Genomic DNA, 13381 nt, shown 5'->3' with positions numbered 1-13381 from the left:
ATTGTTGATGATTTTTTTTTTTTTTTATGTGAAAAATGAGTGTCAGTCCTGCAAACATGCTTCTCCACACTGTATTATCCAATCACACTTGGTGTATTGCTTAAAGTGGGATTAAAGGTCCATCACCCCTTGAGGGGCTCCAAAGACAGTCGCAATGGGTGCCCAGGACCACCATCCGGCAAATCACAAATCATTTCACAAATGTAATTAACAGCTTAGGTTAACGGAGTGTGCTCTGCATTATATTAAAATGAGACAGAAATGCACATGCAGAGAAAGCTCCGCCCACACACTATTCTGATTGGCTGTGATTTGTAATTTATTTGTTTCTTTTAGAAATGTCGCATTTGGTGTGGACAGGCATATAGCTTGAAGCTGGAATTATACTTTGTAGTTTTGTTGCACTGTAGCAGGAATGTCCAGACTTGTCTTCGATAAAAGCAATGCATTGTATTTTAACTCACTAGAGAAAGTCATGGCACAAAAAGTACTTGAAAAATCTTCTGTATTACATGCCAAACTGCTAGTCCCAGAGGGAAAAGAGAATCATTAGGGGGCTGTGAAAATCCCAGCCGTGGTAAACAAGCATTTTGATGTGCTCCTTTGTGACAAACAAACAGTGCCGACTTTAGCAAGCTGCTCGGCGAAATCCTTGTCATCCGTTCTGCCTCTGGCCGTTCGGAAGTTGAAAAATGATACGAAGGTTCAGGAAGGAGTCGTTGGGAAAGAAAAACTACAGCGGCAGCTCACAGGATTAAAAGCGTCCATTCATCATCAAATTACACCACTGGAAAAAACACAGTGAAAGATGGGGTGACCGAGTAACTGATTGATGATGTGATTTGCATGTAAATGTTTTCGGCATGGAATTTGCATTTCCATATTCCACAGTGTTTAGTATTGTCTGTCACTGGCATCTATGAATGTTGATGTCTCCTCAATCCGACTTAGAGAGTGAAACCAACCTTGGATGGATCCGTATCACATCATCAACAGTGCTATAGTATATGCTTAAACACACACACACACACACACACAGAACACTGAATAATACCTGCTCGGTTGACTTTGGACTCTAGCAGACGTGAGTTGAGCACCTCGTCTTCGTCTTGTTCGTCGATGACCTTGCATTGCCGCAGATATGAGGTTAGCTTGTTGGGGTTGATGAAACGGCATAAGATGTACCGGTTCTTCTCTGTACTCTCCCACAATGCCTCCCCATAGTCGAGCAAGTTCATTAAGCCTCCGTTCTCCATTCCTGCAGAGGCCCCTGATGTGAGACAATGAGGGAGAATAAAGTTTCAGACGCTATTTCGACACTCCTTTCACACCCACAGCATTGACAGCACATCAGATTTAAAAAAAAAGTAAAAACTTGTTTGCACAAGGATAAATGTGGGCTGCATGATTAATCGAAATAAAAACAAAATCACAATAGGGCTTTTTGAATAAACACAGCACTGTGTTCTTCTTTTACAAGCTTTAATGGAGAACTCCGGTCAATTTTAACATTGAGCTCATTTTTTGGGAAATTTGGAGTGCTGTCAATACAGAGAAAAACGACAAAAATCGGTGTTGCCTACACAGTGTTATCCTCTTTTTAAAATTTGCACCCTGTTGACTTCAATGGGGCAAGTTTTAAACTTAACCAGTTCTTAGTCTTAACATCCTTGAGGTGTCATATAAGTGCCCAGCCATGTGAGTGATTCTTTTAGAGTGAACACGGTGAATCTGACTGCAGTAGATGTGAAAGATATGAATAAAAATGGCAAATACCTGTATTTACATCCTGTTTTCGGTCGAAGTCCAAAGTAGTCGATTGTCGAGTTCACGTGCAGAAGTTTAGTTACCTATGATCACGCGCGTGAACTCGACAATCGACTACTTTGGACTTCGACCGAAAACAGGATGTAAATACAAGTATGTGCGCTGGCTGAAATAACATTTAATTTTTATTCGTATCTTTCACATCTAATGCAGTCAGATTCACCGTGTTCACTCTTAAGGAATCATCTAACATGGCTGTGCACTTGTAGTGACACATCAAGGATGTTAAGAGGCTAAAAGCAGGTTTAAAACTTGCCCCATTGAAGTCAACAGGGTGCACATTTTAAAAAGAGGATAACACGGTGTAGGCAACACCGATTTTTGTCGTTGTTCTCTGTACTGACAGCACTCCAAATTTACAAAAAAATTAGCTCAATGTTAAAACTGACCGGAGTTCTCCTTTAAGGGCTACCTGCAGTTTTCCATTAAAATATAATACGTTTGATGGTTTAACGTTTGAAATTGAGGAACACATAAATAAATATTAGGGTCCCACTTTATATTAAGTGGCTTTAAGTACTATGTACTTACATCGAAAAATAAGTACAATGTACATTGTGTTCATGTTGTATTGTAAAACACTTTTGCTGCTATTGTGGTGTGATACGGGTAAGGTTAGGGACAGGTGTGCTGGTATGGTTAAGTTTAAGGGTGGGTTAAGGTGTAAGGGAAGGGTCAACAGTGTAATAACAATTACCGCTGTAATTACATGCAGGTATTTTAAATATATAAGTACAATGTAAAAACATATGTACACAATAAGTCCATTGTATCAAATTATTAATTCAATGCAAGTACATAGTATTTAAAGCCACTTAATATAAAGTGGGACCCATATTGGTATACTGAAATAATAATAATAACAATTATTAGAATTTTAACTTTACAATAAGGTCTCACTTATTAACATTAGTTAATGTATTAACTAACAATGAGAAATACATTTGTTACAGAATTTATTAATCGTTGTTAAATGTTAGTTAATAAAAACCCAACTGTTCATTGTTTGTTCATGTAAGTTCACAGTGCATTAACTAATGTTAACAAATAAAACATTTTATTTTAATAATGTTTTAGCAAATGGTCATAAACTAAGATTAATAAATGCTGTAGAATTATTGTTAACTCTTAGTTCATGATAACTAAAGTAGTTAACTAATGAAACATTATTGTTAAGTGTTAAGATTATTATTATTATAAGCATCATCATTATTATAATTTTGTTGAAAAATAATAATAACAAATTGCCAAATTGTGCAGCCCTACAAACAAACATAGCAATTTTTACATTGCATTTTAAATCACAAATCATACAGGCTTTAAATATATTTTTTTATATTTTTTATTTCCTTTTCTGCTGAGGTCTCTGACCGTGCAGCCAATATACTTAAATCAGGCTAGATGCCATAATGAATTTAACACTAATGAAAATGAGGCTGTGATGGATAGACGTGCAGTTTTACAAACCACACATGGTTTGAAACTCAACAAAACCATTTTTAGCTATACTGAAAATCGGACTTCAGAGGTTTTGTCGGCTGAACTGGCACGTTGTCAAACCACAATACAATCCATTTCTCCTGTTTCACTCACATTAGAAATTTGAAATCTGCAAACAGGGTTTCATGTAAATTTATTTGCTTAATGGATAATTATAGTTTATTTAAATACAACTTCTTGTTACAAGAGAGTAATACGATATGTTATTAAACTGTCCCTGACACTTGCAACTGTGTACATTTTCAGTGACAAGGATTATTGTTTCCACAATTGTGAGTTACTTTAACACTACTACCTTTAATAGCCATTTATTGTCTTCAAATGCCTTCTGCATTATATCAACAATAAAACAACTCATGCAAGAGTGACCTGCAGCTGTAGTGGGCATTCATGTCCTGTGGTGGGCATTTGTTTGTGTGCCACCACACACTGCCTCATTTAAGAGAGGTGTGACAAACAAACCATATCTTTTTTTAAACCTTGTGGACAGCGGCTGTAAAGATGTCACAGCACACGGCTGATGCGAAAGAGTTGGTCTCCACTACTGCTGAACTGAGCTGATTGTCTTCTGAATATCTGATGGCTGCGGCTCAAACAGACGCTCACATACACGTGTGAATCAACGGCGTACCTGTTCGGCACTGCGGCACGGTGATTAACGGTTGAATGTTATGAATGCAGAGAGCAGGCCTGCAGATGGCTGATAAAGACTATACATACTACAGTACGAAGACTCAAAAATACTGGAATTAAACAAAGACTTAATTTAAATGTATTAAATTAAAATTTAATAAAGCCTTTTAAAGTGAGGAGGTACAAGAAGGCTTGCTGCTAATTTCATACTAGATTAATAAATTAAGGGGTTTATTAATGTAATGAACAGCTTTGAGATCGTTGCTCTATAGGTATAAGGCACAATAAAAGCAGATATTTTGAGAAATGCCTCAATATAGCCGGATATTTTGGGGTGAACTATCCCTTTAAACATAGGCCAACAATTAGAAAACCAGTCCAGAGGAAACACAGAACGCATCCTGTGTCAACAGCTCTCGGACAGATTGACACGCGATTGCAAAATAGAGAGCAACCCTAGGAACCATCTAATTTGTCATGACAACCTAATTCGTTTGTATGTCCAGTGAAAATACAGTAGCAAATAAAGAAATGTACCTATTTTAATGCTGCTGAATCTGCTGAATGGTTGTTAACAAACATTTAACATTCAGTGCAATATTTTATGCTCACCAAGTACAAATGCTGATTTGATGCTCAAGAAACATTTCTTAATTTCAATCATTTCTTATTTTCAACGATGTTGAAAATAGTTGTGCTGCTTCATATTTTTGTGGAAAGTGATTTTTTTCTTTTTTTTTTCTTTAATGTACAGAAAGAAGAACAGCATTGGTTTGAAATTGAAGTCTTTTTTAACATTATGCAAGTATTACCTGTCACTTTTGATCAAATGAATGCATCTGAACCTTTGGCTGTAAACCAAATGTATGTTTAAGAGTGTACACACGAGTCACCCTCATGACACGGTTCATTATCCAATGGCAAAAAGGCAGAAACGGCTTAAACTCCAGACAATTCCTCAGACATTCATCATGTCACAGTTCCATTCTCTGGAAGAAACCGGATCACAATGAAACTGATAAAAGAGACTTTCTCTAGTGAGAATACTTTGATGTCTCACCTACTTTAAAGAGACAATACAAGGTGTATGACATGAGTCTTTTTCTGGCCTCTGAGTCAATTTAGTCCTACCTTTCATATTTTCCCTGATTTTCTGTGGGGCGTAAATGTAAATTAACGAGTAGCAACATGTTAATTCAAGACTCTGCATGACAAATTTCTTGCAGGTGAAGGTGCAGTCAGTCCCCTTTAGCGACATAATACCAGCATTGTTTTCCAGCGCTCCATGGGCCTTTGCAAATGAAATCAAACCATTACTACTGATATGCCCACACACGCTTTTGCATATTCCTGTGTATCCATCATACTAAACATCCCTATACCTGCACTTTCACTAACCATAATGGCCTCACTTCCCCATCCCTATAGCAGAAAGGAGGTCCATCAGTGGGTGTGTGACACAGGAGGATGGCTTCTGGTTAAAGGGAAAGAAGAACTGCACATTTCAGCCAGCGTTTGCAGTTTTCAAGTGCAATATGCAGTCAATCCGATGTCAAAGGGATGAAGAACTTTTGTCGTCATACATCTAATATTAGCCATCAGCATTGTCTCATGTTGTTTAAAAGACAGGATATCAGATAAATGAGTGGGAGATCTTTGAAAGCACTTGGGCGTCTGTATTCTCCACACTGAAAACGCCCACCTTTTGTGAGACGGCGCCCTTGCATGGGAAACGATGGGTTTATCCCCGCACATCTTTTAACACGCTGATTAAGAGATAGCCTACAACATTAGACTTTCATTCGTCACTTGGCTTTGTGTTCATGTCAGGACGTGACTCAGCCGAGTTAAAAATGAAGCATCACGTACTACAGCGGTTCACCCCGACAGACACACAAACACACAGTCCACACTGTGTCTCTTATACCTTGACCAGATTTCCTCTCGACTTATTTTTGAGTAAGTGAGTAAGAGAGCGCTCTTCACTTCCTCATTTCATTAGCAGGTGTTTAGCGGGGCCTCTTAAAAGGAGAAATGTTGGGAACACATTTCAAGTTGCACAGCAGAAGTGATACTCATTTTGCAGTATATTTAAATACAAATTATCAGATGATCAACTTCCACTTACCAGTGTAAGTCAATATATCAGTGTCTGCATCATTGTCTGAGTGGCATGAGATTCATAAAACATCTGAAAGTCCTTGATAGAGTGGAAAGAGGATAGCATAACTGATTTTTTTTTTTTTTTTTGCTCAAAACAACTTGTTCAATACGCAATATGAGGAAAGAGTGAAGGAAAATTTGTGAATTTGGACACAGCTCCTAAAAATATACTGCACTTTGTATTAAAATAAATGACCTGAAATGTGATCTGACCACTGAGACGTAGACACATTGAATCAAAATTCTGATTGAATCAGATTTTAAATACACTTCCCTTCAAACTGATGAAGTTTTTGAAAAAAATGTCTCTTATGCTCAACAAGACTGCATTTATTTGATCAAAAATACAGTAAAATAGTAATCTTGTGAAATAGTATTACAGTTTAAAATAACAGTTTTCTATTTTTATTTATTTAAACATTTAATTTATTCCTGTGATGTCAAAGTTGAATTTTCAGCATCATCAGTAATTATTCTAATATGATGATTTTATGCTCATGCTCAAATGTATTATTATCAATGTTGAAAATGGTTGTGTTGCTTAATGTTTTTTGTGGAAACTGATTTTTTGTTCAGAATTATTTGATGATTATTTTTTTTTAGAAATATAAATATATTGTAACATTAATGTCTTTACGGTCACTTTTGATCAATTTAATGTGTTGTATCTGTAGTATTAATTCTTTCAAATCAAATCTTACGGACCCCAATTTTATAATGGTAGTATACATTAGATTTAGAAGTGTTTTACTAACTACTAATCAGGAACGAGTCAGACACAAATCTAATCAAACTAACAAGTCAAAGACCTATCATTTTGTGTTGTTTAACAGAGAATTATTTACATTGTTTTAAGTTCACTGAGCAGTCAAGAACAATTCAATTGTGTTACATCTACAGGTTGTTTCCCTGCGGGACCCTGGTTGAGTGATTTTCATGTTGAAGAGCAGCGTAAAACCAAGCGGAAGTCCCTACCACGTGCTCCATCCGATTTTAGAAAAAAACCACAAACCAAAAAGCGCCTCAGCCAATGGGCTGCAGCCCTGCTCCACCAGTTCGGGGGAACTAAAGTGTTTTGTGTGAAAGTGAAACAGTCCTGACGTGGGGCCTGCTCCCTCACAATGACTACAATTTTACACTCTAAATACCAGGATCTAGTCAATTCTGACCTAATTTAGACTGTGCTGATGATAAATCTAAATATAGCACATTTGTAAGATAAAAACTGATATACGTCATGTATTATAACATAAACATATCAGGAACAGTTTACTCAAAAATGAAAATCATTTCAATCATCCTCATATCGTTCCAATTCCAAACCCGTAAGACTTTCTTTCTGTTTGAACACCAAAGGACTTCAAAAGGGACGGGTGTTTGGCAAAACAAACAATGCACCATAAAAGTGTCCATGAGACTCATAGGCAATATTCCAAGCCTTCTGAAGTCATGCAATGGAGTTGAAGTGGAATGAGGAAGTGGGCAAAAAAAATTCTGCTGAAGCTCTCAAATCTCACTCAGTCACACAAATGCCATGTTGGGTTTGTACACAAAGTTTGACATCATTGACGTGACGTACCAAATTTGAACCGTATATGAGCAAGGCTGAGATCTGAGAACCTTGGAGCAGGAGATGCCCAGCAAATAATTTTTTTTTTTTTAGGTATGACTTCAGAAAACTTGCAATATACTGCATACATTAAGTTTTTGAAGTTCTGATACTAGTCTTTGTGCAATGGGTCTTATTGTGATCCAGTGAGGAAAGTTACAGAGACAACAACATTTTCACATTTAGTTGAAGTGAACTATCCCTTTAAGGTAGTGAACTTTAACCCTGGAGACCCAGACCACTAATAGGTTTAAACAATTTGTCTCTCATGAGCTTAAATACATTGTGTTATTCGACATTCATTTTGTAGCGAGGAGGCAATTAAAGATAATTAATCTTTAATAATTAAAGATTAATTATTTTAATTCTCATACTTACATTTGAGTTATTTTATACGTTTGATGACTTTGTCATATTCTTATCCTACCATGGTATTATTATAACACTATGTTATTTACACCACTTCCTTCCGCGAGGTGTGTCATTTATGTGCAACTAACATCACCAAAACAAACACTGACTGTTTTCAAACAAGTTTCCTAAATAACCACAAACTGGGCAAACACATAAGACAATCCCACGCCTCTTTATTGTCAAAATGCTGTTTTCATTGTCAAAATACTGACTCTGTTTGATACATAAGCCAATAAATAAACAAGTGAATGATTAAGACCGTCCTCAAAGCTTGCTTCCTGAATTTTTGGTGATAGTGTGCTATTGACAGGCATGCAAATAGCAGCCTCAGATCACAAACCACATTTCAAATTAAACCTGATGACAGACTGTACAGATGCAACCGAGGCGTTCTAAAAATGCTACATTCCCAGATCGATGACAGAAATATGCTGCTTCAAATGAACCATAAGAAATCCATTGTTTTGGGTTTAAGAGTGAATCTGCACATTCCAGCAGTAATGCAATTGCTCGAAATTGGATCCAGCAAACACTAACAATTCAACCTTTGTGAGGGACGATGCCATGCACATGAACCTAAGAGCCGATCTGATGACATTCACAATACAGAAACAGGAGCTTTCTCCTCTCCCTCGGTCAGGTGTGGCGTGTATGTTGACATGGCATGCTTTTCAAGTGTATTTGTGGAGTACAAAATCTGTGCTTGCACATTTCTATTTAGGATTCTGAGCTAAACATCAAGATGCTCATATTGTTCAGACGTACAGCATTTCTGCTTGCACTTCACTAATAAATTAGCTTTAAAAAAAAGACGTTTCATGACATTACAAATGTTGTTCATGTGTATCACATATGTGTTAATTATGTACAGATGCATAATTATGCATCTGGACATAGTTATGCATAAATAATGCATTTGATGCATAAATATTTTGTCCAGGAAATCACTACATGGCATGCTGTATCACTATATTTTAAGGTTTGAAAATAATTTGAACGCCTTTGTGGTAAAATACTCTTTGTTCTACCAGAATATTTTTTTTCATAAAAGACAACAGAAGATCGTCTGTGAGTTTTGCCTCATCATTTCTTCATAACATAGCACTTTTTCAAAGACCCACATTCATAATTCATTTTGCGTGATAAAAAAAACTTGTGTCAGTGGTATGTTAAAAGCATTGTCATTATGCCACAGCTTGGTATTGAGTATCATTTAGTATATTGGTCAAATTGGACTGTATATAATAAACATATTTTGTATGTCACGCCATATATCTGTAACACCACAGTATATAGGACAACACAAGATACATACAGTGTATTCAACCAGTGTCTTGATTCAGCCTCATTAGATGTTGTATCTCTGCTTGATGTAAAAAAGTACTGTACATAATACATCACATACACAAACATCATCACTTTGAATGTGCCTTAAATATCCTATTGTGTACTTGAGGAACTTCAAAATATATCTGAAGCCTGTTCCTAATGATAAGGTTATTGAAGGAACTATGGCCAGACTGCAGTTCCTGCAAGGGACTTTACATGTTATACGTTCCCCCAAAAAATGGCCTTATCAAAAAGAGTGCCTACAATTTCTCCAGAAGAAAACATTATGATGGTTTTGTGTTCAATACGTTTTTATTTTTTTAATGCACTATGAAATTTCAGCCAATTTGTGAACTTGCACTTGAATAACTTTACAATCCTTCTCCAGAAGATTCCACCAGTTTGGCCGTCTGAAGGAACCAAGATTGGGACCCGCAGTATATTTTGATTTTTACAGATTGACTTTATTTACTGGGCAATATTTGACCCCGAAATGCATTTTGGAAAGTAGTGGCATATCACTGTTGGTAACCCTTTACAATAAGGTTTCATTGGCAAATATTAGTTAACTATGTTAGTTAACATGAACTAATAATGAACTGCACTTCTACAGCATTTATTAATATTTGTTAAATGTTAATTTCAACATTTACTAACACATTATTACAAATCAAAAGTTGTATTTGTCAACATTAGTTAATGCACTGTAAAGTAACACAAACAAACAATGAACAACTGGATTTATATGAACTAACGTTAACAAAGATGAACAAATACAGTAACAAATGTATTGCTCATGTTTAGTTCATGTTACTTAATACACTAATGTTAACAATGAGACCTTATTGTAAAGTGTTACCTTACTTTTTACAATATACAAACACATTAAGTGTGGATCAAATACTTTTAAAAAAATTGAACAAATTATGCTGTTAAATCAACAGTACTGTAGATGTAAATAATACATGCTAATAAGCACTGCAAGAACACATTTAATATTTGTTATTTGGAGTGTTTTTTTTATGCTAGCTGTACATCAACACTCACCACTGAAATAGTGATTTGACATATTTGAGATCATATCTTAAATATTTAATCACTCAATGTTATTTTCTCTGTGAGCCAAATAACATATTTTACAAACATATTTTATCTGTAAATTGTAAAAATAACCTAAACTATTTCTGAAAATCCTGATCATGTGTTTGATGTCAACTATTTCATTCATTAAATACTTAGTAGTCAATGATAGGTGCATTCTTTTTCACTAGGATTGTTCTTGTCTCCAACCAGTTATCATTATTACGGTTCACGTGTGTAAATAAACAACCATCATATAATTATATTCATGGAATGTCATGTCTATAATTAAACCATGTTATGATGAAATAAACATGCCATGAATTATTAATCACTCTCACATAGTTTCAGCATTCAAAATGAATTTACAAATCCATTCACTCATATTACGTAAAATCCAAAATAGTGATTATATCCATAAGGCATTACTGTTTTCTGTTCTGCAACAATGCAAATTCCACATGGAGTTGTATTCTTTAGTCACTGATTTATCAACTGGGAGTGGATGAGGAGTTAACATGTTCTTGCAGAACATCACAAAACTTGCTATAGGCCCAAGGCAGGGCGGACACACCAAGCATACTGAGGCATCCTTTACAACTACTATTCCTGTAGAGCAAGCTGTCTTTTAAAGGAAGAGCTTACCTAGTTTTATTAGCACTCTCCTAAAGCCTTTATCAAAGAAAACATGCCATGGCATGTGGCTCAATTTGTTAGGCAAATATGAGGTCAGAATAGCGCATCTGTTGAACATACAGTGGAACCTCCCATTTATGAACGATCACATCATGACATCTTCACACTATACACATCTCACAAGCAGGGCCGATGGGGACACAGACAGACAGTGTGCGTCTCATTATGGCAACAGCAGCTATTTACATTAGTGATTGTGAAGTTAAGGATTTTTGTCTTAAATAACGCACAAAAAAATAACCATGATCTGAAAAATGTACCAAATCCCATGAATATTGTAAAAGCTCAATCAGTCACAACAACAAGTTGATATATGGAGCATGCAGAAGAGAGACAAATATGAGGTTGACAGTAGATTGATATTTATGTGCATTACATAAATAAAAAAATAACCATGCACAACAACACAAATTGTCATTGGATTAATGGTGTCAGATTAATGTGGCAATGCATGATCCTTTCACTCCCTGACTTTTCAATGAGCGCACACAGCATGCACACTTGTTAGATTCCATCACTCATTTTATTATGGCATCTGAATTTTAGTTTATAGTCCATGTTGGAGCTGCAAGATTAAACTCATTTAAGTTACATCCTATTAGCTGGTTATTAGATTATTATGAGGGAGGATGAATGACTAATAAATGTACAGAACGATAGATTTTATGAGTAAGATAACCCAAATACAGCATTTATATTTCTGCCAAGAAGATAATCTAATCACACAAATGAATCTGTTGCATCACTTTAACATGCTTCGTTTATGCGCGCGACACTGGAAAGGACTTTACTAACCTAATTCTACACTAAAGTCAAGTAATGTAGGCTACACATAGGTCATGAAGTCCAAAAAACACACAAGCGCAGCCGTTGTTTTGTTAATATTTTCCACAAAAAAAAAAAAAAACCTGATATGCATTAGTTTCCTGCGTACTGTCGGACGCCGAGGTGCGTCGGAAAGTTAGTGATTAAGTTCGGCTCTGAAGTGTTTACTTATTAAACAGTTACATTCATCATCGTGTTCCTCATTAAATCGACAGTAAAGTGATTTACCTGTTGAAGATCTCTCCTCGGGGTCTAATTCGACAGATCCATTCTAGTTACTTGAAGACGCCAGAGTTCAAACAGCTCAACTCTGTCGCAACAACTCACAAGACAAGCTGGATGATTTCACTTGCAGCCTCACAGTAAGCTGTCACTCAAAGTGCCAGTGGGCGGGGCTAATTGAGCTCATCACTGTATTAACTTGCAGCTGCAGTGTCCGAAGTGCAACAACAACGGAACAGCAGTAGGCTACTTTCTGACCATTAAATGGCTCTTATAGTCTAGCTCTCCTTGGGAAAAAAATAAGTCAATAAATATCTTGGTAACACTTTACAATAAGGTTCCATTAGTTAACTTTAGTTAACATTAACATGAACTAATAATGAACTGCACCTCTACAGCATTTATTAATCTTCTTTGTAAATGTTAATCTAAACATTTACTTATACATTATTAAAATAAAAAACTGTATTTGTTAACATTAGGCAAGGCACTTTGAAGTAACATGAACAAACAAGCTGGATTTGTATTACGTTAAGATGAACAAATACAGTAACAAATGTATTGCTCATGTTAGTCAATACATTTACTTATGTTAATAAATTAAACCTTATTGTAAATGTAGGTAGCCTATATGTGCACTTTGAGTAAGAAATATAAATATTTAATAAGATTTACTCAATGTGTAATACAGAAACAACCATTAAAAAAAAAAATCAGAGTCTGCTTACAATGTAATAGAATTTTTTTTTCATTTTCTCATCATCGAGCATTAGCTAATTTCTCAGTTCTACTTAATTGTAGTTTAGCTTGCTTACTTCGCTTCATTTGGCTAACCAGTTAACATTTAGACATTTCTTCTTCATATCATTATCTGATATTGTAGTTAATAATCCATTGGTGTGGTATTGTGTTGTACTGGATGAATAGCCTGATTTGCTTATGTCTAACACTAAACAAAAGGCTATGATGTGATAGTTAGCGTGATAGCAATCTTAATTATTCGTACAATCATCTTAATAAGTCATTGACAATTCTGAAAGCCTCCTATCGGTGGTTCATCTTAAATCCCAATAACACAAAATC

At 35.6% G+C, this 13381-nt stretch overlaps 1 protein-coding gene across 2 annotated transcripts in view; it reads right to left on the bottom strand.

Moving 5' to 3' along the window:
* card11 (caspase recruitment domain family, member 11) overlaps positions 1-12463 on the bottom strand; it is a 28905-nt gene extending 16442 nt beyond the window's left edge. For both annotated transcript variants that reach the window (XM_079630607.1, XM_079630608.1), the window contains exons 1-2: positions 12305-12463; positions 1055-1270 (exon numbers count right to left, since the gene is read on the bottom strand). In XM_079630607.1, coding sequence (XP_079486733.1) covers positions 1055-1256 — 202 coding nt within the window. In that variant the 5' untranslated portion in view covers positions 1257-1270; positions 12305-12463. The remainder of the gene's footprint in view (positions 1-1054; positions 1271-12304) is intronic.
* Between the last annotated feature and the right edge of the window lie 918 nt (positions 12464-13381).

Source organism: Phoxinus phoxinus (genome assembly GCF_949152265.1).
Source record: "Phoxinus phoxinus genome assembly, chromosome: 1".
Taxonomy (NCBI): domain Eukaryota; kingdom Metazoa; phylum Chordata; class Actinopteri; order Cypriniformes; family Leuciscidae; genus Phoxinus; species Phoxinus phoxinus.
The sequence above is the reverse complement of the archived record's forward strand: the minus strand, read 5'-3'. Positions and strand labels throughout refer to the sequence as shown.